General features: G+C 40.6%; 1 protein-coding gene across 2 annotated transcripts in view; it reads left to right on the top strand.

Annotated features, from left to right (window-relative positions):
- The window catches only part of NFX1 (nuclear transcription factor, X-box binding 1), a 75,466-nt gene extending 56,367 nt beyond the window's left edge, over positions 1-19,099 (top strand). For both annotated transcript variants that reach the window (XM_017654429.3, XM_017654428.3), the window contains exons 16-24: positions 5,685-5,915; positions 6,742-6,815; positions 8,029-8,130; positions 8,695-8,736; positions 14,516-14,614; positions 15,218-15,284; positions 16,323-16,468; positions 17,150-17,254; positions 18,817-19,099. In XM_017654429.3, coding sequence (XP_017509918.3) covers positions 5,685-5,915; positions 6,742-6,815; positions 8,029-8,130; positions 8,695-8,736; positions 14,516-14,614; positions 15,218-15,284; positions 16,323-16,468; positions 17,150-17,254; positions 18,817-18,889 — 939 coding nt within the window. In that variant the 3' untranslated portion in view covers positions 18,890-19,099. The remainder of the gene's footprint in view (positions 1-5,684; positions 5,916-6,741; positions 6,816-8,028; positions 8,131-8,694; positions 8,737-14,515; positions 14,615-15,217; positions 15,285-16,322; positions 16,469-17,149; positions 17,255-18,816) is intronic.
- Positions 19,100-19,355: the final 256 nt, after the last annotated feature.

Genomic DNA, 19,355 nt, shown 5'->3' with positions numbered 1-19,355 from the left:
TATGTCCTTCCTTCTACTGACTTTGGGCCTCATTTGTTATTCTTTTTCTAGTTTCATTGTGAATTTAGACTGTTTATATGGGATTGTTCTTCTTTCTTGAGGTAGGCCTGTAATACAGTATACTTTCCTCTTAGCACAGCCTTGGCTGCATACCACAGATTTTGTGGTGTTGAATTATTGTTGTCATTTGTCTCCATATATTGCTTGATCTCTGTTTTTATTTGGTCATTGATCCACTGGTTATTTAAGAGCATGTTGTGGAGCCTCCATGTGTTTGTGGGGTTTTCCATTTTCTTTGTGTAATTTATTTCTAGTTTCATACCATTGTGATCTGAGAAATCCTTTCTCTCTCTCTTCTTCTTCTTCTGGTATCCCTATAATGTGAATTTGTTCCACTTGGATTGGTCACACAGTTCTTCCAATATTCTTTTATTCTTAGAGATCCTTTTTTTCTCTCTGTGCCTCAGCTTCTTTGTAGTCCTCTACTTTAGTTTCTATTCCATTTATCATCTCCTCCACCATATCCAGCCTGCTTTTAATATCCTCCATCATGCTCTTCAACAATTGGACCTCTGACCGGAATTCATTCCTGAGTTCTTGGATATCTTTCTGTACCTCCATTAGCATGTTGATTATTTTTTTATTTTGAATTCCCTTTCAGGAAGAGTCATAAGGTCCATGTCATTTAAATCTTTCTCCAGAGTTATTTTAATTTTACTCTGGACCAGGTTCCTTTGGCGTTTCATATTTGTATATGGCGCCATCTAGTGTCCAGAAGCTCTACTCTGGAGCTGCTCAGCCCCTGAAGCAATGTCAGGGGCCACAGGGTAGTGGTATTGGTGCCTAGGGGGAGGAAAGAGCTGTTCCCCGCCTCCCGGCTCCTGTGCCTGTCTCCATTGCCTGAGCCAGTGGGCTGGTCACACAGGTATAAGCTTTTGTACCAGAGCAGCCGGATATGGATCCCTGCTTTCCACAAGCGGCCGGAATCCCAGTCTCCCCAGGAACTCTGCCTGTATTAACTTTCCAACCCAGTAGTCATGCGAGTCTCATGAAAGCACCATGAAATGTAGGTTTGTGCTCCCAGCGCAGGTCTCCAGAATTTGGTATTCAGCAGTCCCAGGCCTTCCAGTCCCTCCCGGCTCCATTTCTCTTCCTCCCGCCAGTGAGCTGGGGTAGGAAAAGGGTTTGGGTCCCACCGGGCCATAGCTTTGGTACATTACCCTGTTCTGTGAGGTCTGCTCTTTTCTCCAGGTGTATGCAGTCTGGCGCAGTCCTCTTTCCTGTTGCTGTCTCAGGATTAGTTGCACCAACTATATTTTCTAATTGTATACGGTTTTAGGAGGAAGCCTCTGTCTCTCCTCTCACGCCACCATCTTTAATCCTCTCGTATTCTGCTATCATTCTTAATCTAGTTCCAATCAAGTGAAATTCCACCAGTTGGCCTTGAGAACATGAACTGTGTTCAGAGACAACTTCTGGGCTAACCAGCAGGGGGAGAGGTTGCTAGCCTAGGTAAAAGTGAACAGTGAGAGCATCCCAAGGGTGGAGGTGGGCTCTCCACCAGCATGCCACTCTTCCTTCTCTTTATGTCCACCACAGTTCCTCATTCCCACTGCTGGGTCAGAACACCTTCTACCAGTCTCACCTCCACCACCTCATCGCCACTACCAGGAAGGACTTCTGCCCTCATTCTTAGTCTCTAAACTGTATTTGGCACTCATTCTAGACCCTTGAAGCTGTTGGGGGAGCGTTGTGTATTTTCCTCGGTCCTTGTCCCCGCCGGGACAAAGCACTGAAGGGCAGAGACAGAATAGTTAAGCAGAGTAAAATTTTTATTTAAAATTACTTAAAGAGAGAAAAAGTACAGCCACCTCAGCAAGGAGAGGTGCCCTGAAAGGTTGGAGAGAGTTTAAGATTAAAAGGTTACACACTTAGAATGTGTGGGTGGCCTCAGAAAGAGGAGTGCCTCCTGAAAGGTTGAAAAGAGAGAATTTAAAGTTAAAAGGTTATGTACTTAGAAAGTACGGGCGACCTCAGAGAGAGGAGTGCCCCGAAAGGTTGGGGTTTCCCCTTTTAAGGATTCTTTAGGGATGTGACTAAGGGCTGGGGGTGCAGACTTGTTAAGTGGTCTTTGAATACTTAGAATTAACTTAACACAAGGAACTTCCTGCTCTGATTTCTCCCTGGATACCTGCGTCTTGGTCTGGGGGCACATCAAACAGACTGTCTGCCCAGGCCCCAAGGTGGGCTAAGTTATTGTCTGTTTGCTAAAGAGTAAGTTAAGAATCTTCTCAATTTCCTGGGTATTAAAATACAATCTTTAAGATGGAATCCTTCCTGCCTTTTACTATGTTGTTTACAGCTGGGCCTGCATGATTAATACAATAAAGACATGGGCTATGCTGAGGTACCCACCTTTATTTGCTCCTGGCTTTTTGAGCTTTGATTGATTAATTTTGGGTCTTTTCAGTGGACTTTCTGGCCTTTTTCTCTTCCCACCCCGTTCATATCTACTTTCCTGCCTAACAAAGCACTTAAAATTTTTTTGTTGTAAGAAATACATAGCCATGGAGATAATTAAGGAAGTACTCAGAAATACCTTAACGTTCTGGTATATAGACTACTAGAAACCTTGCCCTACTTAATATTAAGATTATACTGTATTGTAACCTGTTCCTTTTACTTCATGTTAGCCAACATTTCTTAAAACCCTATGACAACGTGCTTTCAGTATCCTTATCTTGATGGACATGTTTTTCTCCACTTCCTGAGTGGTTCTCAAGTCATAGTTTTTAATGACAAGTTTTGACAAAACATAGTTCTTTATTCTTCCTCTTAAATCTCACTTCCTCTGAGAGTAACCAGTCAAAGATATCTATGTATCATCTTTGTGTGGGTGGTTTATTAGGATTTCATTCAACAAATATTTATTACATACCCACTATGTGCTAATGATCAGAAGTGAATCTCTGGGCCTGTCCTTGTGGAACTGTTGGGGGAGCATTGTGTATTTTCTTCTGTCCTTGTCCCCGCCGCGACAAAGAATTGAAGGGCAGAGACACGGTAGTGAAACAGAGTAAAAGTTTTATTTAAAGTTACTTAAAGAGAAAAAGTACAGGCCACCTCAGCAAGGAGAAGCGCCCTGAAAGGTTGGAGAAAGTTTAAAGTTAAAAGGTTATGCACTTTCAAAGTGTGGGCAACCTCAGAGAGGAGTGCCCTGGAAGGTTGGGGGTTCCCCCTTTTAAGGATTCTTCAGGTATGTGACTAAGGCCTAGGGGTGCAGAGCTGTTAACTGATCTTTAAATTCTTAGAATTAAGTTAACACAGGCAACTTCCTGTTCTGATTTCTCCAGAGTCTTGGTCCAAGAGCATATCAAATAAGGCTGTCTGCAGCTCCCAAGGTGGGCTGAGTTATTGTGTTTTGCTAAAGAGTAAGTTAGGAATCTTACTTCTTAATTTCTTGGGTATTAAAATACAATCTTTAAGATGGAATCCTTCCTGCCTTTTACTATGTTGTTTACGGCTGGGCCTGCATGGTAAATTAGTTACCTAGGTTACAAACTACTTGATTAGGGCCAGAAGGAGAAAAAAAACAGCATTAGGTAAAGCTAAAAAATAAACTGGGCCTCAGTTTGAAAAAGACATGCACCCCTATGTTTATCGCAGCACTACTTACAATAGTCAAGAAACGGAAGCACCCTAAATGTCCATCAGTAGATGAATGGATAAAGAAGATGTGGTACATATACACAATGGAATATTATTCAGCTATAAGAAGAAAACAAATCCTACCATTTGCAACAACATGAATGGAGCTAGAGGGTATTATGCTCAGTGAAATAAGCCAGGCAGAGAAAGACAAGTACCAAATGATTTCACTCATATGTGGAGTATAAGAGCAAAGAAAAAAAAGCTGAAGGAACAAAACAGCAGCAGAATCACAGAACCCAAGAATGGACTGACAGTTACCAAAGGAAAAGGGACTGGGGAGGATGGGTGGGAAGGGAGGGATAAGCCAGTGGCGAAAAAGAAAGGGGGCATTACAATTAGCACGTGTAATGTTGGGGGAGGCACAGGGAGGGCTGTGCAACACAGAGAAGACAAGTAGTGACTCTACAGCATCTTACTACGCTGATGGACAGTGACTGTAATGGGGTTTGTTCAGGGGGACTTGGTGAAGGTGGAAGTCTAGTAAACATAATGTTCCTCATGTAATTGTAGATTAATGATACCAAAATAAAAATAAAAGAAAGGGGCATTATGATTAGCATGTATAATGGGGGGGCACAGGGAGGGCTGTACAACACAGAGAAGACAAGTGATTCTACAGCATCTTACTATGCTGAACAGTAACTGTAATGGGGTTTGTTGGGGGGACTTGGTGATGGGGGGAGTCTAGTAAACATAATGTCCCTCATGTAATTATAGATTAATGATAACAAAATATAAAAAAATAAACTGGGCCTGTATGATTAACGTAATAAAGACATAGGCTATGCTGAGGTACCCTCCTTTATCTGGGGAATATTCAGACATTCCAGGCCAACTTGCTCCTGGCCTTTTAGCTTTAATTGATTAACTCTGGGTCTTTTTAGTGGACTTTCCTAGCCTTTTTCTCTTTCCACCCCCACTCATATCTATTTTCCTGCCTAACAGAACCTTCACTCTGTGGCAGGAGGCAGATGGTTAAATAGTCTTGTAAGTGCAGGAGTGTGGGAAGTTACTAACTACTGAGAGGGATGGCATGGCCCCCTACCAGGGAAGGCGTTGTGAAGGAAGTAACATCCTGAGGGATAATGAGATGATAGGCAAGTAATGTGCGGAGGGGGCAACAGAAGGCAAAGCATGTGTCGAAACTATCCCCAGTTCCCTGCTAGTAGAGTAGGAAGGTTTTTAATGATTAAGAACTACGTTCTACCAAAATACTGATTACAAAGTGATTAGAAGCATGCACATCCTAGACTTTGGAGGCCTCTTCAAGAATAAAAGTTAATGTGTCAATAGAGTCAAAATATATTCCTCATTTTGAGGGCTTTTGAAAGAATTTGAGTGAATATATGAGTAACCTTTGATTCCCCAGGAATAAATGCCAGCATTTTTTCCCTGGAGTGACAAATCCTAGAAGGTGATTTCTCAATAAAAAAATTAATGGGGGTGGGGGTGGGGGTTCCATGGCCTATTGTGTCTTCATTTTTTAAATGACAGAGCTGCCTAAAGCTATGAAGATCATGAATTGAGAGATGTGAGAAGACATATATTTAATTACATTGAGTATTTACATAAAACAGCCCTGCCAGCAGTCTGGAAACCTTGGGCCCCTGCCCTCAGGGCTTGTTTGTTTACTCAATGCCCTAGCTGTTTGCAAAGGAGGGTAATGATTATCTGATCTCTCTCGTCAGAGCATTTTCAAGTACTCCCTAGTTAACTGATTTCCTGGAGCTTGTTACCCACCTTGGTAATTTTGTGTCCCAGGTCAGACTTGGCTGCTACCACAAATCCTTTTGGACTATTAAATAAGGTTCAGATTTGTTTTCTTGTCAGACTAACTTTTCAAACTTTGAAAATCAGCCTCGTTTTTTTCAGATAAAAAGGACATTTGAAAGTTCAGAGGTGTTTAAATAGGAAGTTAAAACTCACCCCAAATCCCACACAGAGATGAGAATCTGGCTACTTCTGTCTCCTAGTTACGAAGCAACATCCCCTGCCACCTGGTTGACATCTCTTGCGGATTACCCTGCAGTGCCATGCTACTGTGTGGAATGCACAAGTGTCAGAGACTCTGTCACAAGGGAGAGTGTCTGATGGATGAGGCCTGCAAGCAGCCCTGCGCCACCCCCAGAACTGACTGTGGCCACCCATGTATGGCACCCTGCCACCCCGGTTTTCCTTGTCCTGTGACTGCTTGTAAAACCAAGGTATTTCTGGCTCCACGTGGGGTCATTGAGTGGCTCTGGGGGCTGCTAATGTGCCCAGAACTACCCGTGGTGACACCTGGGTACACATCTTTATAGGGGTCATTGGTTGGAAGGAACTACACATGAGTTAACAAAAGAAAAGTGGAGTAAATTGTACAGGTTTCTGTCTGCCTAGTTCAACATGGCCTTTTAGTTTAAAAGGTACCATCTACCCCCTGACCACAGTCTCTGTCTCCCTCACATCAAAGTGTCAAGAGAGAATCTGATAGTCCACTCCATTTATTAACTAAATATTTGAGTATTTTGAAGACACATGGTCCCTTCAATTAGATGGGACAGATGCTAATTGCTCAGATAATTCTAACTGGTGAAAGAGTAGTTACACCCTTGTAGAGGGTGCTATGAGAGCATGTGACTGGGCTCTGAGCCTGGTCTGAGGTATGAAGCAAACCCCCCCACCCAACTCCCACCCCACCCCATCCCACCTCGCAAGGAGGTGAAAAGAAAGCACAGAGATGAGTGGAGTTGATTAGGCCTTCACTGGTCCTGGTAAAAACTTTATTTTAGACCTGCTGCTTCTGGCGGGATTAAGGACAGGAATAGTTCCCAGAAAGGGGCACTGGAGACCGGTCACTTCCTCCTAGTATGTCAACTACCACATGGTCAGTTTGCATGTGTGGTTAGCTTCTTCCATCCTGAAGGTTAGCTACTCACTGTCTCTCTATTCTCTGCCATGGTTTGATTTGAGAGAGGCTTTAAAAGTGAAACCTGCCTATTTTTGTGGTTTCCATGCACTAAACATTGCTCTATGTTAATCTGATTTCAGATAGAGCTACAGTGTGAATGTGGACGAAGAAAAGAGAACATGGTTTGCTCTGAAGCATCCAGTACTTATCAAAGGTTAATGCTACTTAAATTTTAACAGTTAGTGGATCTAGGTAAAGGATATTCAAGTGTTTATCTTAAGGTCCAGGCAAACTTTGTAAAGGTTGGAAAGTTTTTTAAATAAATTTTCCTAAATCTAGTTTTTCTGGCTTTAGGAAAGTAATTTCCCTTCCCTAACTTTAATTTGTAAAATAACCATTGTATTTCTCTTCCTCCGTCTTCCTCTATTTCCCTTTTGTTCTTACTACATCATGAGATCAGAAGGTGTCTTGCCAATGGGTGTCAGCCCCGGGCAGGTTCACTATGGATTCAGTGTGACCAAAGAAATGACAGTAGAACATTCTCAGGATGAAAGGGTTATACCCAACTTGATTTCCACGGTTACTGGTGAATCACTAAAATCCCATTCACTCATAGCGAGTCTGCATGCAGAAAGCCAGTCTCTGCCTCTGGGCCTCTCTATCCGCAGAGCCGTCCTCTGGGCCTCTGTCCTCAGTGCTGCCACCACTCCAGCCTCTGCTCTGCTCTCCTGCAGCCTTGCAGCTGTGCCACCGTATCGACCAGAGCACTGGACGGAGCTCTTTATATATAGTCAATAACAATGTATTGCCCACACATGTGTAGTGAGCTAGCCAACCAGGGCCAGGTGAGAATTCTGGCCACAGGAACCTTCATTTTATCCATAGAAGGGAAGATGTCCTGAAGTTGCTTGAATTGCTTTAATATCCCACCACTTGTGGAGACAAAGCCAGGACCCTGGCCTTTGCCCCTCCCCTGGGGTGGGGATTTCTAACTGTTCTTTGAGGTGTCTTTGCAGCCTCCTGAAATCTTAGGGCCCCTGTGGTCATACAGAATTGTGAGTACAGAGGTGGAGGTGTTAGGAACAGATGGCTGTGTTTATCTCTGATTAGATGCAGAGGTGGATTTTAGGAGTATGCAGACATCAGAGTGGCGGTGTTTGAATGCCTGCTGAGTGCCAGGCATCAGCCTGGATACTCAAGAGGGTACTGAATGAATTACCTCATCACTTTCTATGAGTTGCATAGAATGTAATTGAGGAGACAGTACATAAACTTGTGGGTAGTTCGTAACACATGGGCTTCCAAGGCCACACAAATGATCCAGTGGTTGATTGCCTTGAAAGAAGTCTTCAGTGTGCCTTGTACGAGGAGATTTCTTGTGAAAGTGCAATAAATGCCTTTTCTTCCCTTTCTTTTTTAAACTTCAGAATAGCTGCTATTTCCATGGCCTCTAAAATAACAGATATGCAGCTTGGAGATTCAGTGGAAATCAGCAAGTTAATTACTAAGAAGGAAATTCACCAAGCCAGGTAATTTTTTAAAGGTGTAGCTATGTCTTCTTTCTACTATTAGACTTAATTTCCAGAAAGCAGGAACCATTCATTTTTCTCAGTCCCTACAATAAAGCCTTGCACGCATATTAGGTGTTCAACAGACATTTGTTGTTAAGAAACCGCACGTACTCCAGTCCAGTGAATCCTACTCAGGATATAGCTAAGACCAGAGGAGACTTGTCTAGGCCTCACTCCAAACAGTAGCTAGAGGAAGCGGAGACCTAGATGTGTTCAGCCCAACCCAGAGGAGAACAGAGAACCAGAGTTGTGGCTGTGTTGAGTGTTGAGAGAGGGAGGTAGAGCTGTCAGAGGTGCATTGGAAGCATTTTGTGGGCTAAGCAGCCAGGGGACATTTTGAGGCCTTTTTGAGAACTCTTAGACTCCCATAACCCAGAGGCCTTCCCACCTATGCTAAAGGGGGACCTCATCCAGCCATCATTTGGCAAGTCTGCTCTGTTTCCAGATTGACCAAAAACTTATTGCTGAATAGGAACAGTGAAACCTATACCCTGACTCTATTTTCTTCATTTGTTTCTCAAGGCTGGAGTGCGATGAGGAGTGTTCAGCCTTGGAGAGGAAAAAGTAAGTATTTCAACTGCTGTTTACCTACTTGTCCTTCAGTCCTGTGAAGTTACTAGGAGGGAGCAACCCACCCTTCAAGCATTTGCCTAGCACCTTCTCTATTTTGTTGCTGTTGGAGGGCAAGAGAAATTGGATCATCAATAATTGAAGTGTCTAAGGATAAACCACTTAGGTGATTTCAATATGTTTCTAAAACATGAGCCTGTGTGGTTTTGTGCAGGGTATAAACACCACATGCCACAGCATACTTAGTGATTAGCAGACTTCCAGGTTCCAGTGGAGTTAAAAGGTTTAAACACTTTTTAAATGAATTTTTCTGTTGAAACATAACACACAAATAAAAGATCAGAAGTATACAGATCAGTGAGTCATCACAAAGTGAATACACTGGTGTACATCAGCACCCAGGGTAAAATAGAAAATTACCAGAACCCTCTCTTGTACTGCACAAAGGTATAACCCTATCCCTACTTCCCGAACTTTAGTTTTGTGTTTCTGAACTTTATATAAATTATTAAATGATTTAGTTTGTATTATTTTTGTCTGGCTTCTCTCATTACATTTGTGATGTCCATTCCTGTTCTTACATGTAGCAGTACTTTGTTCATTCTCATTCCTGTGTGATATTTTACTGTATTAATATATCATAACTTACCCAGTCTATGATTAATAGATATATGTGTTGTTGTCAGTATTCGGCTATTACAAATAATGGCATCCTTATATTTGCATTCTGGTATGTATGTACTTATTCCTTTTACAAATAAACTTAGGAGTAGAGTTGCTGATTAATAGGATATGCATACATTCAACATAGTCAGTTATGCCAAACATTGTCCAAAGTGGTTGTACCAAATTACCCTCACCAGCAGGAACATAGTTCCCATTGATCTACATTTTTGTCAGCGCTTGATTGGTTAATCCATTCTTAAAGATATATAGCTGGATGTCATTGAGTTTTTAATTTATATTTCCCTGATGACTGATGAGGTTGAGCACCTTTTCATGTCTATTGACCATTTAGACATCCTCTTGGTGAAGTGCCCTTTCCACTCTAGCTTATACTTTAATCGTCTTGTGTTTTTCATATTGATTAGTAAGAGTTCTTTATGTATTTTGGATATGAATCCTTTATTGGTTTTATATATTATTTTCTTGCACTCTATGCCTTCACTTTTTAGTTTCTTAATAGTGTCTTTTGATAAACAGAAGGTTCTAATTTTAATGTAGCCCACTTTATCAGACTTTCTCCTTAGTGAATAATGTTTTAAGTCCTGCTTAAGAGATACTTGTCTCTTCTGAGGTCATAATGATATTCTGTGTTATTGTCTAGAAGGTCTATTTCACCTTTCACATTTAGATGTATAGTTGACCTGGACTGATTTTTTTTGAGCATGGTATAAGGAATGATCACGATTCTTTTTTTCCCCATGTGAATATACATTTGACCAGCACTATTTATCAAAATGTCCTTTTCCCAGTGCTATTTAGTACCACCTTAAATTAAGTATTTTTATCATGTATGTGTTTATTCCTGAAAACATTCTGTTCCATTGCGCTAGTATCACACTTAGTTATTGTACCTTTTTAACATGTCTCGATATCTGGTAGTGTATCTCTTCAAACATTGTTCTTCAAGATTGTCTTGGCTATTAGCCATTTGCATTTCCACTTAAATTTTAGAATTAGCTTATCAGTATCTACCAACAAACTTACTGGGATTTTGACTGAGTTGGTATTAATTTTTAGATCAATTTGGAGAAATTTGACATCTTTATAATACTGAGTCTTTGACTTCATGAGCAAGAACTATCCTTCCATTTATTCATATCTTTGATTTCTCTCAGTTGTATTTTATAGTTTTTTGTACAGAGATTTTGTACATCTTTCAGTAGACTTATTCCTTGCTGTTTGCTTTTTTTGATGCCATTATAAATGGTATCTTTTTCTTGTATCACTTTAAAGTTTAAATTTTCTAAATGCTTATTGCTGGCATATAGAAATATAATTGATGTTTGTTGACTTCTATTTACCAGAAACAAAAAAATACACAAGTGAATTACTAAATTCACTTATTTCTGATAGTTTATCTGTAGCTTCATTTGGGTTTTGCACGTATACAATCATGTACTTTTCTAATAACAGTTTTATTTGTTGCCAATTCTCAACTTTTTTCTTTTTTGTTCCTTATTGCACTTGCTAGGGCCTCTAGTACAATGTTGAATAAAAGGTAGTGATAATAGATATTCCTGATTTATTAAATATTTCAACACTAAATATGTTTATTATAAGTTGTTTAATATAAAGAAAATACTCTTTATCAGATTAAGGAGCACTTATTCAATGACTTACAAACTTTGTGGTTCTAACAAAATTTATTAGAACATATAGCCCTGTAAAAATGTTAACAATCAGAGAATTTAGGTGAAGGGTATACAGACAGTTCCTGACTTATAATGGTTCAATTTACAGTTTTTTTACTTTATGATGTTGCATTATAACATAATGCAGTAGAAATTGTACTTTGAATTTTGGATTTTGACCTTTTCCCAGGCTAGTGATACACAGTATATACTTTCTTGTGATGCTGGACAGTGGCAGGGTAAATAATGGGTATGCTTTCAATCATTTTGTACCCATACAACCATTAAATTTTTCACTTACAGTACAGTATTCAACAAATTACATGAGATATTCAATACTTTGACTATAAAATAAACTTTGTGTTAGATGATTTTGCATAACTGTAGGGTAATGTAAGTGTTCTGAGCGTTTAAGGTAGACTAAGGCTAAACTTTGATGTTTGGTAGGTTAGGCGTATTAAATGCGTTTTCAACTTACGGATATTTTCTACTTGTTATGAGTTTATCAGGACATAATTCCATCATAAATTGAGGAAGATCTGTGTAGGAATTCATTTAATATTCTTGTAACTTGTCTTTGAAAATTTTTCAACATAAAAAAGTAAACAGAAACAAGCGCAGTTAAAGTATAGTCCTGTTTTACCTTGAAGTTTGACATTTTCAACAATTGTTAACAGTACCTCTTTAAGTGGTTAAGTGTATATGAGGTAACGTGATGATGAAAAGCACTACCCCAATTTCCTTTGCTGTGAACCTTATGGTAACTTTGTAATAACTGCTATTCAAAGTTCTTGCCCTTTAAAAACCATCCGTCACAATGTTCTCAGCTGTAAAATGTGAGCAAAGAGTCCTGAGTACTCAGAAATCTAGTGAATACACAGAAGACCTCCAAAACATGGAAGTGCACCTGTGTGTCGCTGAGAGACAGTAAAACAGTATTCTATAGTAGTTAGAGCCAGAGCTCTAGAGTCAGATTATCTGGATTTAAATCCTAACTTCACAAATCACTTAGCTATGTGACCTTGGGAGAGTCATGTATTTTCTCTAAGCTTTAATTTTCTTAAAAATCTGTGGAAACGTTGACAATAATAGTATCTACCACCCAGAGTTGTGAGGATTAATACATTGAAACTCAGAATGATACTCATAAAGTTCTTGGTACAAAGCAGCACACATAGATGCTCAGTAAATGTTAGTTATTGATTAGAACTGGCTCTTTTGAAAGCCTTTTGAATTTCTCCTCAATCTTAGAGTGGTAACATAATGGCCCCACTATATAGAGATTCTTTCTTAAATACTCACTGACCTAAGAAAAAAAGAAATGCAAATTTAAAAAACAAAATACTATCTAAAGTTGCAAGTGTATACTTTGTTGCAGAAATAAAAAACTGGCAGACTAGCACTTTTTACAATAGCCAAGATATAAAAGCAACCTAAGTGTCCATCAGTAGATGAATGGATAAAGATGTGGTACATATACACAATGGAATACTATTCAGCCATAAGAAAGAAACAGATTCTACCATTTGCAACAACATGGATGGAGCTGGAGGATATTATGCTCAGTGAAATAAACCAGGTGGAGAAAGACAAGTGCCAAATGATTTCCCTCATTTGTGGAGTATAACAATGAAACAAAACTGAAGGAACAAAATAGCAGCACTTCACAGACCCCAAGAAGGGACTAGTGGTTACGAAAGGGGAGGGGTGAGGGAGGGCGGGCGGGGAGGGAGAAGGGGATGGGGGATATTGTGTTTAGTACACATGGTGTGAGGGATCATGGGGAAAACAGTGTAGCACAGAGAAGGCAAATAGTGAATCTGTGGCATCTTACTACACTGATGGACAGTGACTGCATTGGGGTATGGGTGGGGACTTGATAATATGAGTAAATGTAGTAACCACATTGTTTTTTCATGTGAAACCTTCATAAGAGTATATATCAATAATACCTTAATAAAAAAAACAAAAAACTGGCAGACCAAATTCAGCCCACAGGTATATTATACTGGTGTTTGAATTTGAGTTACTGGCAACTAATCAGAATATCAGAAGATCGCCCCTTAGGAATTCTCTTGAAAATTTCAGTTAGGCTTAAACCAGATTTTTAAATTTTATTGAAGTGTCACTGATACAAAATCTTATATTGGTTTCAAGTATATAACACAGTGGTTTACCAGTTACCCATATTGTTAAATCCTCATCCGCCCTATTGTGGTGACTATCTGTCAACATAGAATGGTGTTATAGAATCAGTGACTATATTCTCCATGCTGTACTACTGTTCCCATGACTAACTTATATTATGATTGAAAATTTTTGTGCCCCTTCATCCCCCTCACCCTCCCCACCCACCTATCCTAATCCATCCCCCACAGTAACCAATAGTCACTTCTCATTGTCTATGAGTCTACTGCTGTAAAACCAGATTCTTGTGGGCATTAAACTTAAAAGAGACCCCTGTCTCAGTGTAAATGAAAATTGTACTAAATCTAAGATGAATTTTATCTATCTTTTAAAAAAAATGACTTAAGTCTGAGTGTTGATGAGATGCCATGAGATTTGTACATTGCTAATCAAAACAGAAGTGGACAGTTTGTGGAGACCACTTCGACTGCATTGCTCAAGAGTCAGATGTTGATACCATTTAACCCAGTAACGCGACATCTAGAACATTTTCCAGAGAAATCATCTTAAAAGCTGCTTGTTCAGAGATATTAGATGAGTGAATGACTTAAAATACTGAAAAACTAGAAAATGTTAAGAAAACCTAAATGGAGAGTGTTTAAACAAATTCTAAGACACACGTAATTAGAAGGTTATGCAGCTATTAAAATAGTAAATGTGAAAACTGTAGTAATAGTTATATGAGAAATGCTAATCATATATGATAGAGGGAAAAAAGTCACAAAATTTTATATATACTGATTGCAACTACTTAAAATTAAAAGGAAAAGAATCTGAAAGGAAATTATTAAAATACAGGGCCTGTGTTCTTAATGGAATTCTTTCCTGTATTTTCCAGACTTTTTATAAGGTGATTATTTTTAATATTTATATGTCTACTCTATGTATCTGATGTGTAAGTGAAATATCAGAGAAAGACATTCCCCATTGGACCATTCCTAGTGTTTTCACTCCCCCAGCCTTCTTCTCTTCACCAAATAATCCACATCCCTAGTGTCAACCCATGGCTTGGTCAGACCATATCAATCTGTCTTGCTTATTTTCTTCTGTAAACAAAATACCATATCTTGTCCCAAGTTGCTAGGATTCTTTACTTAGTAATCAGGTCTACTGAAATGAGATCATTAATGTATAAAGAACTTAGGACATGGTGGGCATTCTCTGTTACTCTAAGATAGTTTTCCTCCCTCTCCTTTCCTTAAATTTACATACTTTTTTCTTAATTTCAGGCAGTTAGCAGAGGCTTTTCATATCAGCGATGATTCTGATCCCTTCAATGTACGTTCTTCAGGGTCAAAATTCAGTGACAGTTTGAAAGAAGATGCCAGGTATGTAACTTGTCACCTACTTTCTTCATTGAGGCTTAGTAGAAAAGTGTTTGGTCTACTAAGATGTAGTAACTAATATGTACTCCTCTGTGATTGAGCTAGTTAAAGCTTATATATCTATTATATGAGATTATATGATATTTAATAAAAATCCTTGGTTTCTCAAAACTGTCCCCTTGAAGAATTGAGCTTGTATGTTTGTGTGTGTATGTATGTGTATGGCCCCTGTGGTAGGAGGTCGGGCTTTCTCTAAGGTGGGACTAGCTAAAATTGAAGGATCACTGGCTGTGTTCCACTTCAGTTCACTCAGGTCTCAGTCACGTGGGTTCTTACTTGGGCAGAAACAGCTCTTATTTTCTCCTGTCTCCTGCCCTCCTATGGCTATTTCTCCTTCTCCTTTCACATGTTTGTTTTCTCCTTTTTCTTCCTTTGTTCAAACACAAAGTCAAGTCATACAAGTCGACCTTCTGTTACCTGACAATTCCTGGCCTTTGCAGTTTTTCTGCCACATTGTCCATTGTCCCACAGGCAGAGAGAGTGGGCGGAAGGGATTCTCAGAAGAGCAGTAACAGATGAAATTAACTTGGTGATTTCTCATTTCAGGAAGGACTTAAAGTTTGTCAGTGACATTGAGAAGGAAATGGAAACCCTTGTGGAAGCCGTGAATAAGGTTGAAGTCAAAACTGGACATGTCTCTAAGGCCAGATAATCAAAAAAAAAAGTCAAGTCCCAGAAATACTGTTGGTGTAGAATGGTTATAGGGAAAAGTCACAACTTCCTTGAGGATCCTTATCTTTCCCAAAATCCCAGCCATTATAACTTCCATGGAAGCTTTGTCCTGGTTCAGAAAAGATATCCCCATTTAAATTAAATGTATGATAGGACATACTGCTTGGATCTTTATTACCCCAAAGGCAAGAAAGAAACTGTTGGGTAAAGATAAAAAGTTGAATGACTAGAGCTGCAGAGTAATAGGATGAACTCTCTCAAAAGAGTGAAGCCTTTGTTCTGGAGGCAGCCAGGGTGTCAATGGGGTAGCTTTAATTTAGTCAGAATCCGCGAACCCTATGGTGGCTCTCTCCTCATTCATGGGGACTATGAGTGAGACAAATGGCTGCTTTAGTCCTATATCTAATAAAGATGGATTTCCTTCCTAATATATCCCTTACCCCCTTCCCTTCCACCCTTCCTGCCTTCTGTTCCCACTTCCTAGCAAGATATTAACACAGAGGACAAAAATGGAATCATTGTTCCTCTCCTAACTAGAAAACCTGAGCAAATGTATTTCTGTGGTTGTGTGTCTGTATCTGCATAGTCATAATTTGTAGTGTAAAACATATTATATAAGAAATGTGATTTTTTTTGTTTTACAAATCTGCAGTTTATTTAGTTCTTGGGACTATCACTCACTCCCCAGTTATGGGCCCCCTCTGTCCACTAAGTCTTAGCTCACTTACCCTTTATACCTAACTCTGGCCAGCTGCTACTCTTGTGGCCCACAGAATAGATGAAGAAAGTACATCAGCCCTCATCCTTCCAAACCCCTTGGCTTTCTTGGCAGTCAGTGAAATGCTGTACACTGTGGGCCTCTACAAACTCAGCCACCTCTATTGACCTAGGCTATTCTGATGTGGTGGGCAGGACTTTTGTAAGCAAACTCTATTTTCAAAATGACTTTACCAATCAGTCATCTTTTCCCTCAATACAGGGAAAGAATATTAAGAAGAGCCACTGCTTCCCTCCCATGAACAGAGACCACCGCCGGATCATCCACGACCTGGCCCAGGTGTATGGCCTAGAGAGTGTGAGCTATGACAGTGAACCGAAGCGCAACATCGTGGTCACTGCAGTAAGGTGGGTTGATCTTGCCATCACAGGAGGAACTGCTTAGCGGGGCAGACTGGACCTGGGAAGCAGGATCTGTTGATACTTGTTTTCCTTACTTCCTCTCTTGGAAGAATAGGTGGAAATTCTGGTCTTGGGAATGATCCAAAGGTCTGAACCAGAGCAAAGCCCTCGCCTCCATCCACAGGGCAGATACACCTAAAGTATGCATATCAGATACTTGAGGCAGCATTTCCCCAGGGTCAGCAGACCCCGGGACCTGAGTTGAGTGCCTGCCCATCACATATTCCCTTCTGTCCTCTTGGCTTGAAACAGAAAAAATGCTGGATTGTGCGTAGTTCAAGGCATCCCCTGTAATCAGTGTTTGCCATTAAAGGAAACCAGGCAGTTCAGTGAGCCAGGAGGGGATGGGAGGACCTAGGGCCACTGTCAGGACCTGGGGAAGTAGAAAGAATTTCTAAAGAAAACTCGAGTATGAGTTGAGAGGAGGCACGCAACAGGCCAGGCAGTGGTAGGTAGGTGAAGGGAAGGTGGGAAGGGAAAATGAGGGATAAGGGAGGTGGGTGAAGGAAAGGTGACCCTGCCTGCGAGTAGGGAGACTCAGGCAGCAGCACAGTGAAAATCGTGGCTGGATTTCCAGCTGTCAGCCTGTCTCCACAAGTAATTCTCACTTTTCAATAATTTTATCAGAGGGAAGTCCATGTGTCCTCCTACCACGCTGACAGGTGTACTTGAAAGGGAAATGCAGACACGGCCTCCACCACCAATTCCTCATCACAGACATCAGACAGACAAGTAAGGATTCTTCAGCTGTTCCCAAAGGGCCCTGTCTGTTCAGAGAAGCCAGCAGGGCCTGCACTACCGTAAGCTGTACCAGCCGTCAGCAGCCTCCTGGAGCCTGGTCTTGGAGTGCTGTATTAAAATATGTAGTTTGACTGGGATGTTGGGCACATTTGTTCATGCCAGAAGGGTCCCAAGGTTGATGTTTATAATACCCACTTCCCCTCGAAGGAGAAGTCACTGTACATAATCTTCACAGTGTGAATGGTGACAGAGTGGATTCATTCTGTCACACCTGATGATTTAGGACCATCACATCGTTCACAGCAGTTACTCTGGAGATGAAAGGGGGATTGTGGGAGTGAGGGGAATTGGCAATGAAAGGGGGACTTTCATGTTTTGCTCTGTCTACTTTTATATGGTCTGAATCATTTTTCACAGCAAAAAATAGTTGACTCTTGAACATCATGGGTTTGAATTGCATGGACTCACTTAATATGCCTTTCTTTTTTTTCAATAAATACATTGGGGGGAAAAATCTCTTTAGGAGATTTGCAACAATATGAAAGAACATTTTCTTTTTTCTAGTATTATTTTAAGAATACAGTATATAATACATATAACATGCAAAATATGTGTTAATTGGCTGTTTATGTTATCTGTAAGGCCTCTGGTCAACAGCAGACTGTTGGTAGTCAAGTTCTTGGTGAATGAGAAGTTATATGTGGATTTTCAACTTAATGGAGGTGTCTGTGCTCCTAACTCCTGCATTGTCCAAGGGTCAACTGTATTTGTGCTTTAGAGGGAAAAGAAAATCACACTGGCAAGCAGCAAGTTTTCCAGGAACAGGGAACGAGCACGATCCCCTCTCCCTTTCCTCCCTTGCCAGGAGGGAAGCCAGTTGCCCTACCATAACCAAGGCAGCATTGCTGAAAGTTGCTCTGACACTTAGAGGAGTCCCTACTCTTGCTTCATCCTTCCATGCAGAGCTCTGGCAGTATCTCCTACACAGAACCTTTGGGAGGGTGCAAAAGGCAGTTTCTAAGGTCACCATGAGGGTTAGAGCAATTGGATGTTCCCATGGGACTGGACAGGACAGCTAGGTGTTGCCTGTTGGGCACAGCTTCAGCACGTAGGGCCATGTAGCTCCCCAGAACCAGCCCTGCTCTGCCCCAGGAAGCAGGAGGCCTGGATTCAGTCAGCACAGCTGCATATCCAACATGGGCAGTGGTTTTGGAAATGTGAGGGGTGTTCTTCCATGTTTATTCAACAGCTGTGTCCAGTACCACCTGTGGAGTCATTGGCGTGTGTAGGCTATGCTGTCTTTCTTTTTTCCCCTTGTTTGCTTTATTTTTGTACAAAATTTTATTGTGGAAAGTTTTTAGAGTAGCAAGAACAGTATTAATATAGCAAACCCCTATATGCCCATCACCAAATTTCAAGTTCCCAGCTCATGTTGGCCCTGCTATCTTATCAGAGCTTTACAAACGGTACATTAGCTAATTTTTAACTTTCTGAAGACCTGAATCTGTTTCCTCCCCACAGAAAAGATTGATCATTCTTTGTTTGGTTTTCAGGAATTCTGGGAGCAGTAATTTACATAAAATAACCAAGGAGCCAGTAATTGACTACTTTGATGTCCAGGACTGAGAAGATCAAGATGCACTTAGATGAAAGAATGATTAGGTGTGGTGGAAACTTATTTGCCAGCAGATAAATCTTGCTTGTTCCCAACTGCCTGGTGGATTCACAGCCTCACATACTGTCCTGTGCTGATATATCCAAAGCATGAGTGTGACAGAAATTCCTTTGTCCTCTATTCCATTTGTATAAAGTGTTTCAGTATGGCCAGATCTCTAACTGGATGTCACTAGTGATTCAGTCATGTATTTGGAGAGGCTCCTCACATCATCACCATGATTGCACGGAAGGTTGGGGGACTTTGGGGCTCGATTTGGACAAACCAGAATTTTAGCCTAAAAAATAGCACTTAGTCATAGCTTCAGTTGTCCCAGTATCCATCCTCCCCTTGAAAATACTTACAGTATCAGATGCACCTCACTCTCTTCATCCAAACTGGTCGCAATCTCTGGAAAGACACAGTGTGCTTTTCAGT

This window comes from Manis javanica, chromosome 2 (assembly GCF_040802235.1).
Source record: "Manis javanica isolate MJ-LG chromosome 2, MJ_LKY, whole genome shotgun sequence".
Lineage (NCBI taxonomy): Eukaryota > Metazoa > Chordata > Mammalia > Pholidota > Manidae > Manis > Manis javanica.
This window is presented reverse-complemented; position numbering and strand designations above follow the sequence as displayed.